The sequence below is a fragment of the Bos mutus genome, chromosome 12, assembly GCF_027580195.1.
Source record: "Bos mutus isolate GX-2022 chromosome 12, NWIPB_WYAK_1.1, whole genome shotgun sequence".
Lineage (NCBI taxonomy): Eukaryota > Metazoa > Chordata > Mammalia > Artiodactyla > Bovidae > Bos > Bos mutus.
Genome location: NC_091628.1, coordinates 80,883,226 through 80,902,276, shown reverse-complemented (window position 1 = coordinate 80,902,276; position 19,051 = coordinate 80,883,226). Strand labels below are relative to the sequence as shown.

Here is a 19,051-nt window from a genome sequence, read left to right as displayed (position 1 = left end):
GTGTCTGGTGTGGGGCTTCTAAATACAAGTTTCGCTCTGATGACCTAGGTCGACTTTTATTGCCATTAGTGTCAGCATGGAAGCTGAGAAAAAGCTGACAAATAATCTAGTGCAGAGAAGAATTTCTTAAATAGATATATAATTATTAACCCTTTCTCTCTCTCTTTTTTTTTTTTTTACTGAAGGCCATTGAACACCCAGTTCGAACCAATCAGATTCCACGTCAGATTCCTGAACAGTCTTTCTACACAAAGCCATTACCTGGTATTATCATGGGAGGGATTTTGCCCTTTGGGTGCATCTTTATACAGCTTTTCTTCATCCTGAATAGTATTTGGTAAGCTGAGCACTAAGTCCTCTTATTCTCGTTCCCATTGTATGTACTACTAGCTTTCTCTTTTTGTTTATAGGGCTTACTGTTTATACCTTTAAATGTAAACTGTTATCCAATAATCAGAAATCTTAAGAGATAAAAAGTTGTTTTATCTTTTCAGTGTTAGAAGAATTGTGATATTTATTATTATTATTATTATAAATATTTATTTATTAATTATTATTTATTACTTAATTATTACACCTCTATAAGGTGGATACTATCCCATTTTACAGAGGTGAAAATGAGATTTTGGAGGTTAAGTAATTTGCCTGTGTCACCCGGCCACTGTGTGACAGAAAATTCACCTGTCTCTCCAGTCCTGTGTTTTAATAAGTAATCTGTACTGCTTCAGAGGAGTGTCTTTGAGCTCTTGATGGGAGGGGATTCAAGCAAGCATTGTTGAGCTAGACAACCTTCAAAGTCGTTTCTTATCTCAAGATCACTTCATTTTCTGGTTTCTTGTTTGAGTAGGAAAATGCACCGTGGTAATTTTGAGCCACTCATACACTACAGTATGTTGTGATCTTTATTTGATCACATTGACAAATGCTACAGAAAATATCAGGGTTCCAGGTAGCATTGTCAGAACTAAATTTGAACTTTTTTAGTTATTAGAGCCTGTCTTTCCTTCCTGTTTGTTATAGTTAGTTCAGTTAGTTCAGTCGCTCAGTCGTGTCCGACTCTTTGCGACCCCATGAATCGCAGCACGCCAGGCCTCCCTGTCCATCACAAACTCCCGGAGTTCACTCAGACTCATGTCCATCGAGTCAGTGATGCCATCCAGCCATCTCATCCTCTGGCGTCCCCTTCTCCTCCTGCCCTCAGTCCCTCCCAGCATCAGAGTCTTTTCCAATGAGTCAGCTCTTCGCATGAGGTGGCCAAAGTACTGGTGTTTCAGCTTTAGCATCATTCCCTCCAAAGAAATCCCAGGGCTGATCTCCTTCAGAATGGACTGGTTGGATCTCCTTGCAGTCCAAGGGACTCTCAAGAGTCTTCTCCAACACCACAGTTCAAAAGCATCAATTCTTCGGCGCTCAGCCTTCTTCACAGTCCAACTCTCACATCCATACATGACCACAGGAAAAACCATAGCCTTGACTAGACGGACCTTTGTTGGCAAAGTAATGTCTCTGCCTTTGAATATGCTATCTATCGCTTCTCGGCCTTTTGACTAAGATCAAGTGTGAATATGCTATCTAGGTTGGACATAACTTTCCTTCCAAGGAGTGTGTGTCTTTTAATTTCGTGGCTGCAGTCACCATCTGCAGTGATTTTGGAGCCCCCAAAAATAAAGTCTGACACTGTTTCCATTGTTTCCCCATCTATTTCCCATGAAGTGATGGGACGGATGATCTACGTTTTCTGAATGTTGAGCTTTAAGCCAACTTTTTCACTCTCCACTTTCACTTTCATCAAGAGGCTTTTTAGTTCCTCTTCACTTTCTGTCATAAGGGTGGTGTCATCTGCATATCTAAGGTTATTGATATTTCTCCTGGCAATCTTGATTCCAGCTTGTGTTTCTTCCAGCCCAGCGTGTCTCATGATGTACTCTGCATAGAAGTTAAATAAGCAGGGTGACAATATACAGCCTTGACGTACTCCTTTTCCTATTTGGAACCAGTCTGTTGTTCCATGCCCAGTTCTAACTGTTGCTTTCTGACCTGCATACAGGTTTCTCAAGAGGCAGGTCAGGTGGTCTGGTATTCCCATCTCTTTCAGAATTTTCCACAGTTTATTGTGATCCACACAGTCAAAGGCTTTGGCATAGTCAATAAAGTAGAAATAGATGTTTTTCTGGAACTCTCTTGCTTTTTCCATGATCCGGCGGATGTTGGCAATTTGATCTCTGGTTCCTCTGCCTTTTCTAAAACCAGCTTGAACATCAGGAAGTTCACAGTTCACGTATTGCTGAAGCCTGGCTTGGAGAATTTTGAGCATTACTTTACTAGTGTGTGAGATGAGTGCAATTGTGCGGTAGTTTGAGCATTCTTTGGCATTGCCTTTCTTTGGGATTGGAATGAAAGTGTTTTCCAAATTCAGCCGATGCTATCATATATGATAAGAAACAATCTGTACCCAGTATAACCTTTTCTTACTTTGGCTCTGTCTTTACATTAATTTTGGGGGGGAAGGGAGGAAGTGTCACATTTTTGACTTACCAGTAGACAGACTAAGCATATTTGAATAAATAAGAGTTGCAAGTCCTACCTGAACAGGAAGACAGTTTAGTGCATTGTTGTATCCTTCCTGCCCTGCCCTGCCTCTGCTACATACATCACGTCTAAACCAGTGAGAATTTGTCGTCGATTAGATGGGAGAAAAAGCAAACGTTTCCAGTTAAAAAAAAAATGAAAGGAGTGTGTCATTTACCGTGTCAAAAAGAAACTGTTGATTGGTTCATCTTGACTTGTTTGATTGTAGGTCACACCAGATGTATTACATGTTTGGCTTCCTGTTCCTGGTGTTTATCATTTTGGTTATTACCTGTTCTGAAGCAACTATACTTCTTTGCTATTTCCACCTGTGTGCAGAGGTATGTATTAGCAATATTCGCTTATGTTAATTGCTAACAGCATTTATAATTTTGGCATAAGGTAACCTTGAATACTATTAATTGAAGTAAATATGTGTTATTGTGGGGCAAGTTGTGAAGTAATTTTATCGACTTTTTTTTCCCATGTCAATTTCTAATGTCACAAAATAGCCTCCCAAACCTGAATTATCAAAAGATTGCAGTCTTTTTGTGTGTGTCAGTATTTTTTTCTTCAGTGAGCAAGTATAACTGCACATTTGCAGTTGTAGGTAGAAATTGACCTATATTCCTAAATCAATTGCAGCCATCTTTAAGCCTGAGTTAAGATAGTTTCCAGTGCAGTATATTTACAATTTATTTAGAACTTAACTTTTAAAATGTTAATTTCCTAAGAATAGCACATTATGCTGAATTTTTAAAAAACTGTTAGACTTTAAAATTACTATTCTTATTGTGATACAGATACTTATAGACTGAAAATTTAGTGAAAGCAAACATTTTACGTGGAAAAATTTATTAAAACATTTAGGAGATTTCGTTGCAGTGAGTTATATAGTTGGCAGCAAGACAAAATGATGACGTCCTTGGGTGACTTAATTAAAAGATTTAGATTGTGTTAAATCATTGTTTTATAGTTGTTTTCTATACAGGAGATAAAATCTTAACTATTAAATTTGATATGCTTTTTTAGAAAATTGAGGTTAAGTTCACATATAATGCGGAGAAGGCAATGGCACCCCACTCCAGTACTCTTGCCTGGAAAATCCCATGGACAGAGGAGCCTGGTGTGCTGCAGTCCATGGAGTCGCTACAAGTCGGACATGACTGAGTGACTTCAGTTTCACTTTTCACTGGAGAAGGAAATGGCAACCCACTCCAGTGTTCTTGCCTGGAGAATCCCAGGAACGGGGGAGCCTATTGGGCTGCCGTCTATGGGGTCGCGCAGAGTCGGACACGACTGAAGTGAGTTGGCAGCAGAGCATCAAAGATAGAACGTGTTTCTGAACACCTTTAGCAAAATTGGCAAATTTCAGTATGAAGAGACTGCAGTCAATAGTAAAAGTTAGGTTTGGGGGGCTATTCCATTTAGCTGTGTTCTCTTTATTAACTTTCTTCAGCTGCGTTACCTATTAATTGGAAACTAATTCTTGATCTTGGATTTTCCTCTTCTGCCCAGGATTATCATTGGCAGTGGCGCTCATTCCTCACCAGCGGCTTTACTGCGGTGTATTTCTTAATCTATGCAATACACTACTTCTTCTCAAAACTGCAAATCACGGGGACCGCAAGTACCATCCTGTACTTCGGGTATACCATGATAATGGTTTTGATCTTCTTTCTTTTTACAGGTAAGAATTAGAATGGTTTCTTTTTAGTTAATACGTTTTAAGGCAAATTATTTATAATTATTTTGCTTTTATAAAACCCATGAAGACTTCTACTACTTAGTGCTCCTATATTTAGTCCTCAGTGCAGCTAAGCATGGTTTGGTCCGCCCCCTGTGAGGGTGAGGTGAGTACCAGCGAAGCAGAGGCGAGAAGACAGGGCCCAGCGGAAGAAGACTAACCAGGAGCGTTGTTGTGCTGGGAGTCAGGGGTGCCTTGGCCAGAACACCTCAGGGCTCCCCTCCATCTCTTAGTGGGGCAGTCTTGCTTTCGCTCATTTCAGAAATAGAGTAAAAAGCTCTAGCTACCTAATTTAGAAGTAAGTAGAAATTGGGGGTTAAAAATTTGAGATGAGATTGAGAATAAATGACACCAAGAAAAGATGAGCATAGGACATCCCTTATTCTAGAAGTTTTAAACTGCAGGTTTATATCTCCACTTCAAAATCCATTTACCTAATGGGATAAAGTGTGCTTTACATTGGTATTTATATATGTACATTTTCTCTGTCCACCTAGGAAAGTTCTCTGTATCTCAATGCTTGGGTGCTTAGCAATTGTAGAATGATTAAACAACAACAAATTGAGGGACCATTTCTTTGTCACAAAAAGTGTACATCTGAAATTTTATCTTAAGATTGTGTTGCATGCTATGTGAGGAAGTACAGGAGCCAAAAAAGAAAAAAACTTGTTAAAAAATTAGCTTTTCTACTTTCTACTCATATGTTAGCATTTAAGAGAATTAGGTAGAGTTTTGAAGTGCCCCTGTTGCTATATCAGTATATATAACAAGATTCAGGCACCTAGATCAATTCTGTACATCAGGTCATTCATTGGTCAGACACAGTCGGGTAGGGGTGTGTGTGTTGTGGGGATACATATCTTGGTCTCTGTGTAATAGATTTAGATCCACAGCCATAAGTCTCCATAAATGATCTGTAAAACAGTCATAGCCTATGAAACGAGGATTACTGTTTGGGGGCATCTGTATCCATGTCTGTAAATACATATACAATTTATTCCTTGTTATACACAAAAAATCATGGTCTGGGTGAATGTCTTGTTTTTCCAGGCACATGTTATCATGATAATTCAACTATCACCTCAACTTTATTGTTCTTGATTTTTAAAGCGTCATATTTTTTACTTATTTTGAATAAAACAACTTTTCTAGTCTAAATTCTGGAGCCGCATCAAATTTAAATCAACCAGTGAAGCCAGTGACTTTTAGTGTATATCAGTTTGTGGGAAGGAAACATCCACATTTATTTTAGGACTCTGCACTGACACCATTTTTTTAAGTCAATCTATTTTACAAAACATTATTATTCTGCCACATTAGGAAAGATGCCACTTTTAGTATGTACACTATACCCATTTAGTATTAAGAACAAAATAAAATACTAGAAGTACTTGAAGAACAAAGTAAACTTAACTTTCTTAGAGTTGCTAGTATGATGATAAAATGTATTTTCTCATCTTAAAATGCCTTCTGTTACCTTGAAGTTCTTGTTTCACATAAGATTGTTTCAGTATGTTTTCACCTTTACTTTTCTGGAATTAACCCCAATCTCTTCTCAAGCCTTAATAATGACCCTTTGAATATCCAGAAGGTATATATGTGTGTCCTCGAAAAAACACAGAGTGCATGGCATGTGCAGAGCAGGTACTTGGTTACATATATGATGTAAGAATGGGTATAATAACATTCATAACTTCTGTGGTAATGTCCCAACTATAGTCTCTTGACTTATAAAATCTTAAAACAATGGTGAAAACAATTGGAACTTTAAATATAAAACTTCCACAAGGGGCATGTGTATCCCCTTCTATATTCTTCTATAGCCCTACCTATTGAATATTTCTTAGGGGATAATCTTGGAAAAAATGCTATGCATCAATTCTAATGTGGTAGGCAGTTTCATAATTTAGTACATCAGTTCACTTCAGTCGCTCAGTCGTGTCCGACTCCTTGCGACCCCATGAATTGCAGCACACCAGGCCTCCCTGTCCATCACCAACTCCCGGAGTTCACTCAAACGCACGTCCATCGAGTTGGTGATGCCATCCATATTCTCTTGCAAAACAGTCTCTGAATTTACGTTTAGTACCTGTAAGTATGGTACAGTTTAAAAGGATACTACACTTGAAATCAGAAGTAAATCTGAATCCTGGCCTTTGTTATCATCCACAGGCCCTAAACAGTTACATAATCCTTAAAGCCTCATTTTTGTCAACTGTCTGGCATTCAAATTTTTTAGAATCTAAAGTGATAAAAATACTTCAAAATTTTTAGACTCTGAAGTGATAAAAATACCTAAAAATCAAGGCCTGTATTTTTTCATGAATCTCCTCATTTACTCTGTTAACAGTCTGTGGAGGCTGGTAGGGCAGATAAAATTATCTCTCTTTAATGAGATAAAGAAATGGGGTGGAGATTCCAGGTGACTCATCTAAAGATGATTCACGCATCTCAGGACAGAGCTGCTCTGTCCTCCAGTTCTGTGCCACCTCTCATCTCAGACGGAGTGTGTCTTTATTATTATTCTTTATCATATCACTTTAACACTTTGTAAAGTCTTTTTGAGTTATTTTGTTATAATAATCTTTGAAAACTGATCATTCCCAATAACTGTACTTAGAAAATATTCCCTTTTAATTCTGTGAATCTGATATTCTGATTTTTAAGCTGTTCATATCATATGTTGAATTAATAGCATTTTCCATTTTGTGATAAGAAAGTATTTTTAAATAGAAAAGTAAGATTGGCATCCTTTTCCTCTTCCAATTTTAGCCTTTTCTGTGTAATAAGGAAAAGAATATATTATAGAAAACTTTAGATAATCCTATAGCATAAAAAGTTTTTTTAATCAATTTCTGTAAGAAATTTGATTTGAATTAGTGCAGTATTTTTCAGAAAAGTTTATGGGTCTTTGGTGTATTCCTGGTAATGGCTTATAGTTTTGGTTTATAGTTTTATGGCTTTTTTAAGGAACCAGTCATTTTAAGTCTGTACTTTTATGTAAATCATGAAGCTGCCTTTGAAAGGAGGTTGACTTTTGTTTTTTCTTTTATAGGAACAATTGGCTTCTTTGCATGCTTTTGGTTTGTTACCAAAATATACAGTGTGGTGAAGGTTGACTGAAGAAGCCCAGTGTGTCCAGTTAAAACAGAAATAAATTAAATTCTTCATCAACAAACACCTGTTTTTGTGACTACCTTGAGTTTTACCAGACTTATTGGCCTAGTAATCCTTAAGAAACAACATGATTCTAAATACACCTCTCCCCATATACCCGTCCCCACAGAATGTGTTATCAGCACTAAAACATTTGTATCGTGATTTGATTAAGTATATATTCAGTTGTTCTCAATGAAGAGCAAATTTAAATATTATGTGCATTTGTAAATATAATAGCTATAAAATTTTCAGTACTTCTAATGGCAGAATAGAAGAGGCCATATTAAACAATACTGATGAAATACAGGACAGTTCATTGTAAATAGGATTTTCTAGGCTCGGTAGGTGGAAAGAATTATTTTTCTTTGAAGGAAGTAACTTTTTATCATGGTAATTTTGAAGGATGATTCCTATGATGTGTATTGGGGCGGGGGGTAGGGATGCTGCTTTTAAAAAAATCTTGTATTGGTTGTAACTCTTCATATCTTCTTTTCTGTGTTGACTTCATTATTCCATGGTATTGGCCTTTTAAAAAACTATGTGCCTCTGAGTCTTTCAATTTATAAATTTGTTATCTTAATAAATATTGTAAAAACATCTTCATTGCATCATTACCTGTTGTATATTCATGGGGATTCTGTATTTGCCAATGGTGTTTTTAAGTGATTTATACTGTTTTATCAGATTCTACTGATTTTTGCTAATGTACTTTCTGAGCTTTGAGCTAAATGAAATTCCAATTTCCCAGGCTTTGTAACAAAACTAAACTTGTCACTATTAGGCAGTTAGCAGAAATTTTAGTCATGCATATCTGGCCAGATGAATTATGTAAGTATAGTAGTTAATATGAGCCTACTGCATTGCTGTTAAAGATTTCATATTTTTTTAACCTGTTTTTCAAAATACAGTATTTCTTATTTTTTTAATCAGTTTTTATGATTATGCATTAACAATGACTAGCAGCTCTTCTTCATTATGATTACATTTGTCTTAATTTGAATTTCCTGAAATTAGGAAATCACTGTGTTGCAGTGTGTTGCCTGGGACTGTCTCCTGGACAGCAGGAAGCTGAGCGGGTGGGGCTGGGTCAGCTGCCTTGTGGACAGTGACCTGTCAGCAGAGCTGGGGTGGAAGGAGCTGGGTGCTCAGCATCTGTCCCACGAACTGCCGCTGAGCCGGGACCCAGCCACAGGGTCCCCTCTTGCTGGCTGTCTCCACCGTGACCCCTCTGCTCTGGACGATGTGGCTTTGGAGAACTGGCCAACCCCTTGAGGAGGGACATGTTGAGAAACTGATGAAGCTGCAGAACCAAGGTCGTAGACTCTTCTTTCAGGACTTCAAGGAAACAGATAGTAAGGATTGGACCCCTGAGTGCCATGGGAAAATGCGACTCAATAAGTGTGATTGTGCAAACCAGCTGCCATCAGAAACGACTCTTCCCCTGCCCCCACTGGTTCATATGACTTCCTTGAGATCCATTACATGAAGCTGTCAAAGAACTGGGCCGTCAACCTGTGTGGGATGGGGCCTCAGGAATCTGGTGTCTTTTGACAAACACACCCTTGGGAGGCAGTGGCTTCCGTGCAGCCACAGGCGAGGCTTTGAACTGTCACCAATGCAGTGATGCCTCATTGGGCTTTTGAGTGTGTGTGTGTGTGTGCATGCTTGGGTGAAAAGGGGAGCAGAGGTGATGCGGAAGGGACCCAGGTGTGAGATGGCATTGTTTCAGCCCTGTCCTGCCACTAATGAGCAGATCCCTTCCAACGTAAAGCCTTTGACGGAAGTATTCCTTTTCCATCCTCAGAACTCCCGCTACTTTGTTCAATACTGCTGTCTGACAGTTCTCTTACTGTCTTAATATTACTCAAGATTATTGTATAACTTTGCAGGCTTATCCTTTCAAGTAGATCACAGGCCTTTCAAGGGCAAGAACCGCTGCTCCTTCTTTGGTTCAGGCCTCAAGTGTAACAGGACTTTGCATGTAGTAGATGTGTATTTGGAAGCGACAGGATGAGATGGTTGGATGGCATCGTCAACTCAATGGACATGAGTTTGAGCAAACTCTGGGAGATAGTGAAGGACAGGGAAGCCTGGTGTGCTGCAGTCCGTGGGATTGCAGAGTCGATACACTGAGCAACTGAAGAATAAGGCACATATTTGTTAATCAAAACTAGGAATTTAAATAAGTGATATTGATTTTAAATATTTAAATTGATACAATGATAGACACCATTTCAGTGTTTTGTTTAGCTCTCAGATGCCAGAATGTGCTGTTCTGATCTTGTGAAATTTTGCATTTTAATGTGCATCCAGCCACATTGTCTTGTACACTTGCTCTCTGTTCATTGACAGTTGTTAAAAACAAATCAGCACTGGCAGAACTTGGCCAGCTTCTCTCTACACTTAGTTTGAACTGTTACCCATGGAACCAGCTCAAACATAAAGCTACAAAGAGGCTAATTGAAATCAGAATGCTGGGTTATTTCTCATTCAAATAAAACAGATGGCCCTCCTTGCCACACTTCAGTCAAATCTGGTGGGGTGGGGGTGATGAGTGTGTGTTTAACTCCCACACAAGCTTACTCTGCTCCTTGAAGGCATTACATGCAGCTACGGAAGGAAGTGTGGTGGGGGATGCCGGAGGGAGGGCTTTTATTTTGAAGATTTAAGAAAAAAGCACTTCAACAGGGATAGTCTGTGTTCACAGTTTCAATTTAGATTCTGAATATTTAATTTTGACTTATTCAAATTTTTCTTTGGAGTAGGTAATCCACACCCCTGGTTAACAATTCAAAATGTATAAGAGAATATAGAGAGAAGTAAGTCTACTTACTTGAAACTTTGTTCTTAATGTACCGACTTGAAACCTCATTTTTGATTTCCTATTTAACTGACAGTATTGAGTATTCTGTTTCAGAATTGGTTGTGAGAGTTTTAAGAAAGCAGCTGTGGAGATTGTATTTTTATTGGCCAGAGTATGTTTGATAGTACAAAGCATTAATGTTACAAAGTCACCTCATTGATATTTAATAGATTTGTAAGGTGGTATAAACCACCTCTTAGGACCTGTTTGGGAAAAGAAATTTGAGAGAAACTTGAGAAAATTCTCTCACTCCATAGCGAGGTAGTTGCCGCAGCTTCACTGCCCAGAGACTACAAGACGACGAGAGATCTAAAAAGACCCCAGCTCACAAAGGGTGTTTCCATAAAGAGTTGAGGTGGTGTCAGGCAGGAGTGCACCAGAGTGGGTCCCCGAAGCACATGGGTACCTTGGGGAAAACTCCCATCCTGGACACAGAATCTGTACCTAAGAGGAAATGACTTCTGAAACAAGACGATTTTATCAATGTTTAAAGGACTCAGAAAAAAAGACCTCAGCTCATGTGGCCCCTTGTTACTGATTTTGGAAAAGCAACTTAAGAACAGCCTGGTGCCTGGCTAAAATGTGCGCTTGGCAGTCTGTGTTGATGCTCACGCGTGCGTGCACACAGACACACACACACTCACACACACACACACACTGTTTGCCTCAGGAGCTGGGTGCCCTCCCAACCCAGTCTTGTGAAAGCTTAATTTCAGAAGAAGCCATGATGTGTTTACTTTCTGCCTCAGGTGTGAACTTTGTTTTTTTCACATCTCTGTCAGAGCAGTGGCATTTTGAACCGGATGGGTAACGGTGAAGTGAGCTTTGATTCCTCGGGGCAAGAAGTCCAAGGATCAGGGTGAACAAATGGGGAGCCGTTCCTTCCCCGCACCCTCGTCGTCGCTCCCCTGAGGTGGCCGACTTCACGCTCCCGAGCAGCCCCTCCGGGTGTGAAGGGACCCCGCTTGTTCCCTCTCACTGTCAGCTTGGCTGTGGCTGCGAGCCCAGGCGCACCGGAGCCTCAGGCACTCGGGGCTCAGGCTCCGGGCTCGGGCGGTCCCCCAGGCACATCCTGCTGTGTGTGCCCTGGCCACCAGGGTAGTCCCAGGATGAGACCCCTGCCAACCGAAACCCAAGTGCTGGTGGGGAAATGGGCTCCAAGGAAAGCGAGGAGAGACCTCGCACCTGAGTGCCTGTGAGCTGCCCTCTCTCACTGGAAGATGTAGCCTACTTTCAGAACCCTGAAAAATCTATAAACTCTTATTTCGATCCCACCTGACCGACACTTAGATTCAAATATTTACTCTTCAAGAGAGCGGCAGAGGATGAGATGGTTGGATGGCATCACTGAATCAATGGACATGAACTTGGGTGAACTCCGGGAGATGGTGAGGCACAGAGACACCTGGCATACTGCAGTCCATGGGGTCACGAAGAGTCGGACACAACTTCGTGACTGAACAAGTGTGAGTCAACGTATGTGAAGTTCTCCCAGCAGGTGACAAAAGGCTAAAAGGGAGTTGGATACGGATGTCATTGTATATTAAACCACAGTTACCTCTGATCTCAGTGTTCTAGTTACAAACCCAGTGGTTTGGCATTGCGATGTTTATCCTAATTTTATCCGATTTTCTGCAGCATTTAGATATTCTATATGTGCATTATGAAGACTAGTACGTTATTCATTTTCTTAAAATCCTAGTGTGACCATACAGGAAGGAGAGGAATTGCTGGAGCATGTGAGCATTGTTGGGAGAGGGAGAGGCTTCTGGCAAGAAGCAGCTGACTGGTGGCGCAGGCAGAGGGTTTACATTGCTGACTGGGTGGTGGAAGCAAGCCCCAGTCCCCTCCAGTCAAGGCATGGGACGCAGGTGGAAACCACTGGCGGCTGACCAAGAAGTGTGTGTTGACTGCTGGTTGAGAAGCCCGGATCCACTGGCTTTCTCGTGAACAGAAAACATGAACAAAATACAGGGTAGGAGGTGACAGTTGAACGGCAACTGTTCTTGAGTCAAAAGGTGGGGAGTTAAAGGAAAGACAGTGACTTGATTTCAGTTTCTGGTCTGACTCCCACCCTCCTGCCACTTGCTCTGTAAGCTGCAGGGCAGCTCAAGGTGTCCTTGTCTACATCGGGCAGGGCAGGAAGCCAAAGTTCCACCTGTCTGTGAGCACCCCGTAAACACTTGGAGGGGCAAGCCTTAGGTGGGCAGGATGCCGAGGGATGTAGGGGGAGGGAAGTTCTGGAACCCTGAAACCAGGCAACCAGCAGCCCTCGGAGACAGGAGCTATGCCACAAACTCCCTCGTCTTCAAATGGGATTCAATGAGCTCCTCAGTCAAAGGCCAGGCTCCCCTGGTGGCTCAGACGGTAAAGAATCTGCCTGCAATGTGGAAGACCTGGCTGGGTTCCATCCCCGGGTCGGGAAGATTCCCCTGGAGAAGAAAATGGCACCCCACTCCAGCATTCTTGCCTGGAGAATCCCATGGACAGAGGAGCCTGGCTGGCTACAGCCCATGGGTCCACAAAGAGACACGACTAAGCGACTAACATTTTCACTTTTCAGTCAAAGCCAGGTCCTAGAACCTGCTCAGGACCTTGATGGACTAGGATGTGGCTACCCGCTCCAGTATTCTTGTCTGGAAAATCCCATGGACAGAGGAGCCTGGTGGGCTACAGTCCGTGGAGTTGTTAAGAGTTAGACTTGATTGAGCACACACACATGCATGCAGGGCCTTGATTCAAGAATGGCTGAGCCAGGCTGAGCCTCCTGATGGAGTGTGACTGGGGTGACACCCCAGACAGACTTTTCCCACAGCCGGAAGCTGCAGATCGGGGTCCCCCAGGGCCCATCCTGCTGGCAGACAGGGCTTTTGACACACAGTGCCCACGAAGGCACAGGAGACCTACTCTCTAGTTTCTTAGGATTTCTGGCAGGTTCTGAGGTTTGGCTGGGCTTTGGCGACCAGTTACTTCCAAGCAGTTGTCTACTTCACATAGAAACATAGGCCTTTCTAGGGAATACATCGGAGAAGGCAATGGCACCCCACTCCAGTACTCTTGCCTGGAAAATCCCACGGGCAGAGGAGCCTGGTAGGCTGCAGTCCATGGGGTCGCTAGGAGTCAGACACGACTGAGCAACTTCACTTTCACTTTTCACTTTCATGCATTGGAGAAGGAAATGGCAACCCACTCCAGTGTTCTTGCCTGGAGAATCCCAGGGACAGGGGATCCTGATGGCCTGCCGTCCATGGGGTCGCACAGAGTCGGACACGACTGAAGCGACTTAGTAGCAGCAGCAGCAGCAGGGAATACATAAAACATCTCCTTTCTACCTTCTCTGACCTCCCTTCCCTCTTCACATCCAGCAGAAGCACCAGAATTCCTCAACTGGCAAAGAATCCAGCACGTTTCTCTAGGGAGGACCGGGACACAGCTCGCTCGCTTTTTCTTTTTATTGACAAGAATATGTTCTTTTTTTTTTTTCTTTTTTTCTCTGTCTCTTCTTTTGAGAGAATTGTCAATCTATATGCAATTTTAAGAAACAACACAGATGGCCCCAGATTACCTTTTGCCCAGGTCCCCTAGTAATGACATCTTGCAAAGCCATCGCACAATATCAAAATCAGGACATTGACACTGATTTGTGAAGATACAGAACATCTCTATTACGAGGATCCCTCGGGTTGCCCTTTCATAGCTACCCCCACCTCCCTTAGCCTCCTCCCACCATTAATTCACTCTCCGTCTCTAGAATTTTACCACTTCAAGAATATCATTTAAATGGACTCAAGCAGTATGTGATCGTTAGGCCTGGCTTTCTCCACTCACTATCAGTCTTTGGAGACTCATCCCAGCTGTACTGTGCATCAGTTCACTATCTTTTATCGATGACAACATTCCAGAGTATGGATGTTCAGAGTTTGTCTCCCACATTGAAGGACATTGGGATCGTTCCCAGTTTGGAGCAAATATGAATAAAGCCTCTCTGAACATTTTTATACAGATTTTTTCTGCAAGAACACGAGTTTTCATTTCTCTGGGATAAATGCCCAAGAATGAAATCACAAGGTCAAATGGTAGTTCCATGATTAGTTTTATAAGAAGCTGCCAAACACGCACAGAGTGTCTGGGTACCATTTTACATTCCCGCTGGGAACATGGGAAAGATGCACTTCTCCACATTCTCACCAGCCCTTGGTGACGTCACTGTTTTTTGTGTTCTGATAGGTATGTACTGACATTGTGGTTTTAATCGGTATTTTCCTTATGGCTACTGATACTGGGTATCTTTTCATGGGCTTACTTGACATCTTTGGCAAAATGTCTGTTCATGTCCGTTGCCCATTTTCTGATTGGATTGTCTGATTGGGTGGAGATGGGGGGAAGTTCTGAAATTAACCCAGTAATTCTGTTGGGTCTTTGCTCATCCCCTGGATCTCTTCAGTTCAGTTCATATCAGTCACTCAGTCGTGTATGACTCTTTGCAACCCCATGAATCGCAGCATGCCAGGCCTCCCTGTCCATCACCAACTCCCGGAGTTCACTCAGACTCACGTCCATCGAGTCAGTGATGCCATCCAGCCATCTCATCCTCTGTCGTCCCCTTCTCCTTCTGCCCCCAATCCCTCCCAGCATCAGAGTCTTTTCCAATGAGTCAACTCTTCACATGAGGTGGCCAAAGTACCGGAGTTTCAGCTTTAGCATCATTCCTTCCAAAGAAATCCCAGGGCTGATCTTCAGAATGGACTGGTTGGATCTCCTTGCAGTCCAAGGGACTCAAGAGTCTTCTCCAACACCACAGTTCAAAAGCATCAATTCTTTGGCGCTCAGCCTTCTTCACAGTCCAACTCTCACATCCATACATGACCACAGGAAAAACCACAGCCTTGACTAGACGGACTTTTGTTGGCAAAGTAATGTCTCTGCTTTTGAATATGCTATATAGGTTGGTCATAACTTTCCTTCCAAGGAGTAAGCGTCTTTTAATCTCATAGCTGCAGTCACCATCTGCAGTGATTTTGGAGCCCCCAAAATAAAGTCTGACACTGTTTCCACTGTTTCCCCATCTATTTCCCATGAAGTGATGGGACCGGATGCCACAATCTTAGTTTTCTGAATGTTGAGCTTTAAGCCAACTTTTTCACTCTCCACTTTCACTTTCATCAAGAGGCTTTGTAGTTCCTCTTCACTTTCTGCCATAAGGGTGGTGTCATCTGCATATCTGAGGTTATTAATACTTCTCCCAGCAATCTCGATACCAGCTTGTTTCTTCCAGTCCATCGTTTCTCATGATGTACTCTGCATAGAAGTTAAATAAGCAGGGTGACAATATACAGCCTTGACGAACTCCTTTTCCTATTTGAAACCAGTCTGTTGTTCCATGCCCAGTTCTAACTGTTGCTTCCTGACCTGCATACAGATTTCTCAAGAGGCAGGTCAGGTGGTCTGGTATTCCCATCTCTTTCAGAATTTTCCAGAGTTTATTGTGATCCAGACAATCAAAGGCTTTGGCATAGTCAATAAAGCAGAAATAGATGTTTTTCTGGAACTCTCTTGCTTTTTCCATGATACAGTGGATGTTGGCAATTTGATCTCTGGTTCCTCTGCCTTTTCTAAAACCAGCTTGAACATCAGGAAGTTCATGGTTCACATATTGCTGAAGCCTGGCTTGGAGAATTTTGAGCATTACTTTACTACTGTGTGAGATGAGTGCAATTTGTGGTAGTTTGAGCATTCTTTGGCATTGCCTTTCTTTGGGATTGAAATGAAAACTGACCTTTTCCAGTCCTGTGGCCACTGCTGAGTTTTCCAAATGTGCTGGCATATTGAGTGCAGCACTTTCACAGCATCATCTTTCAGGATTTGAAAGAGCTCAACTGGAATTCCATCACCTCCACTAGCTTTGTTCGTAGTAATGCTTTCTAAGGCCCACTTGACTTCACATTCCAGGATCTCTTAGCCAACGATTATTAGCAAGGTGGGGGTAGGGTGAGGGATTTGCATTTGAATCCCTATTTTCTGCTCTCAGTGGGGTGACAGGACGTGTATTCACAGCAGCTTAGAAGCAGGGATGAGCATCTTTCCTCCAACCTGCTCTCTGAGGAGGGGCAATGAGGGAAGGGAGAAATGATGGGCTTCATGTTTCATGATAATGGGCTCCGTGATCTCCGTCTGTGACCACCAGGCCCAGCGAGTCTTAAATCAGTGCCTCCAAAACTTCCCCGTGCCTGTCAGTCACCTGGAAATCATAAGATGCAGATTCAGACACACCTGGCCTGGGGTGGGTTCCGGAGAGTCTGCCCTTCCCATCAGCTCCAGGAGGTGCGATGCTCCTGGTTCCTGGCCCAGGTTTGAGCAGAAAGGGCCGAAAGAGCCCCTCCCTCTCACAGAGGAGGAAACCGAAGCCCAGGCAAGTTAAACTATTTACCCCAAATCACAAAGTCCACAACCAGCTCTCTTCCCAGTCCCATTGCCACCTTCAGTGGCAGCATCCCCTGTGGCGCCACCACCTCCCCCCCGCCCCCACCTGCTCAGGGAGAATGACGTTCTTCTCAGGAAGCGGCCAGAAAACCCTGCCCTAGGATGCATTTGAGTCAATGAGTTACTGGTTTCCTCCCAGGGATTTCTGCAGCTTGGGTCTGGTGTGAGGGGTTTCGTGTCCACTAAGCAGATTCCAGGCTATATCAATGCATGGTGAGCACCTATCCCATAAACCGAATTTCATCAAATCAGCAAGCTACAAACTTACAGGGCGTGTGAGAGTGGTGTGTTTAGGGCTGGCTTGTGTGCCTGTCCCCTCTCCCGCCCCACAAATTCATATGTTGAAGCCCTAACGCCCAGTGCCTCAGAGTCCAACTGTATTTGGATACAGGTGTTTTAAAGAGGTAATCAAGTTCAATGAGGTCATTAGGGTGGGCCCTAATCCAATATAACTGGTGTCGTATGAAGAGATGATAACACAGATACACACAGGAGGAAGATGGTCATTTACAAGCCAAGAAGCGGGGACTCTGGAGAGATCAAATCTGCCAATACCTTGAGCATGGGCTTATGGCCTCAAAACTGTAGGGAATTAATCTATGTTTTGTAAACCACCCAGTTTATGATACTCTGTTACAGCAGCCCTACAAAAAAAACTAACATACCGGCTAATAGGAAGGGGAGAGAGGGGAGGTAGCAATATTCCTTGGCATAGCCTTCAGGCAGGTGTGCTGGAGGGCGGCCATCTTTCAGCAGCAGATTACTTCCTCATCCGTCCCCAACCCTGCCTTGATTTTCTCCATAGTTACGTACCTCTGTGTTGAACCTTGAGACTCCAGGCATCCTCGCTGTCCCCCACTTCACTTCTATTTACTTCTTTACCTGTTAAAGTATAAAATCCTGGAAGGTAAAACATGACTCTCAGATAGACATACACTTCTTGCTTGTTAATGATTTTATTTAACTTATTAATCAATGAGAGAATGAATAAGAGGTTAAAACCAGGTCAAACGAGATTTAGACTTGCAGGGATTTATATTCTCCACTGGATAATATTCTTTTGCATTACTATGAACAGGATTCATTGGCATGGCTCAAGACAGAGAATGTTTGTGTGCTTATCCATTTTCTACACGCTTACTTCTATCTGTACATAACTAAATACTAGTCCAATCAAAAGCAATCAGAGGTGCACACACCCTTATAGGATCTGGTACTCCTGAACGATCTGGGGGACAACAGACCGGCATTTTATTGGAAGGATACTAATAATCTCTTTTGCCCATTTCCAAACCTTTGGCCATTTTCCTAGCATACCTATTTTGCAATGTGTAAGGGGGTCCCTGAGAGTGATTCACACTCAACTTGGTGGGTCAGGGGTGGGTGGGGAGGAAACTCATTCAGTCCTGACCTCACCTGGGGTCTGGTCCAGCCTGTCTCTCATGGGCCAAGCTAAAGTCATCCTACCAGCTGACCTCCTTCCAAGGCCACTTGAGCCCCACTTGGGCCACATCTACCTCCCTCCATGCATCCCAAGTGCACGCTAAGTTGCTTCTGTCATGTCCAACCCTGTGCGACCACACGGACTGCAGCCCGCCAGGCCCCTCTGTCCATGGGATTCTGCAGGCAAGAATACTGGAGTGGGTTGCCCTCCTCCAGGGGATCTTCCCAACCCAGGATCGAGCCCACGCCTCTCACGTCTACCTTCACTGGCAGGCAGGTTCTTTACCACTAGCTCCATCTGGGAAGCCTGCCATCTACATCTCTGGAGACCCACAGTCACTTGGTGCCTGAGAGGAAGAACAGACCCTCTGCCATTGTTCCAGCATGCTCCTTCTCAGCGTTCACCACTTTGTCTTATTTAATGCACTTGTGAAAGTGCTGAATGTGGTAACTGATCACCCAGAGCCGGCCCTCAAGCTCTACATCCGCTTCTTTGGTTCCAAGCTGGGAAAACTAATATCTGCTCCTTTAGTAATATACTTCCTCGCTCATTCTATGACATAGGCAGGTAACAGCTCACAACGGGGCAGAAAGAGGATTTAGCAGAATAAACATTTAACAATATTTGAAACATTTATTCAACTTAAGTGCCTTTTATATGTTTGGCTTTATAATAAGAGCTAAGATATATATATTTTTTAAGAGTCAACCTGGGACTTCCCTGGTGGTCCAGTGGCTAAGACTCTGCACTCCCAATGCAGGGGGCCCAGGTTCAATCCCTGGCCAGGGAA

General features: G+C 42.8%; 1 protein-coding gene and 1 non-coding gene across 2 annotated transcripts in view; both read left to right on the top strand.

The window, feature by feature from the left end:
* The window catches only part of TM9SF2 (transmembrane 9 superfamily member 2), a 51,612-nt gene extending 43,541 nt beyond the window's left edge, over positions 1-8,071 (top strand). Inside the window, 4 exon segments of the mRNA XM_005899253.3 lie at positions 186-337; positions 2,798-2,909; positions 4,087-4,258; positions 7,371-8,071. Coding sequence (XP_005899315.2) covers positions 186-337; positions 2,798-2,909; positions 4,087-4,258; positions 7,371-7,438 — 504 coding nt within the window. The 3' untranslated portion in view covers positions 7,439-8,071.
* Positions 8,072-18,978: 10,907 nt separating this feature from the next.
* On the top strand, positions 18,979-19,051 carry TRNAG-CCC (transfer RNA glycine (anticodon CCC)). Its single transcript has one exon. It is a non-coding gene; the product is annotated as a tRNA-Gly (tRNA).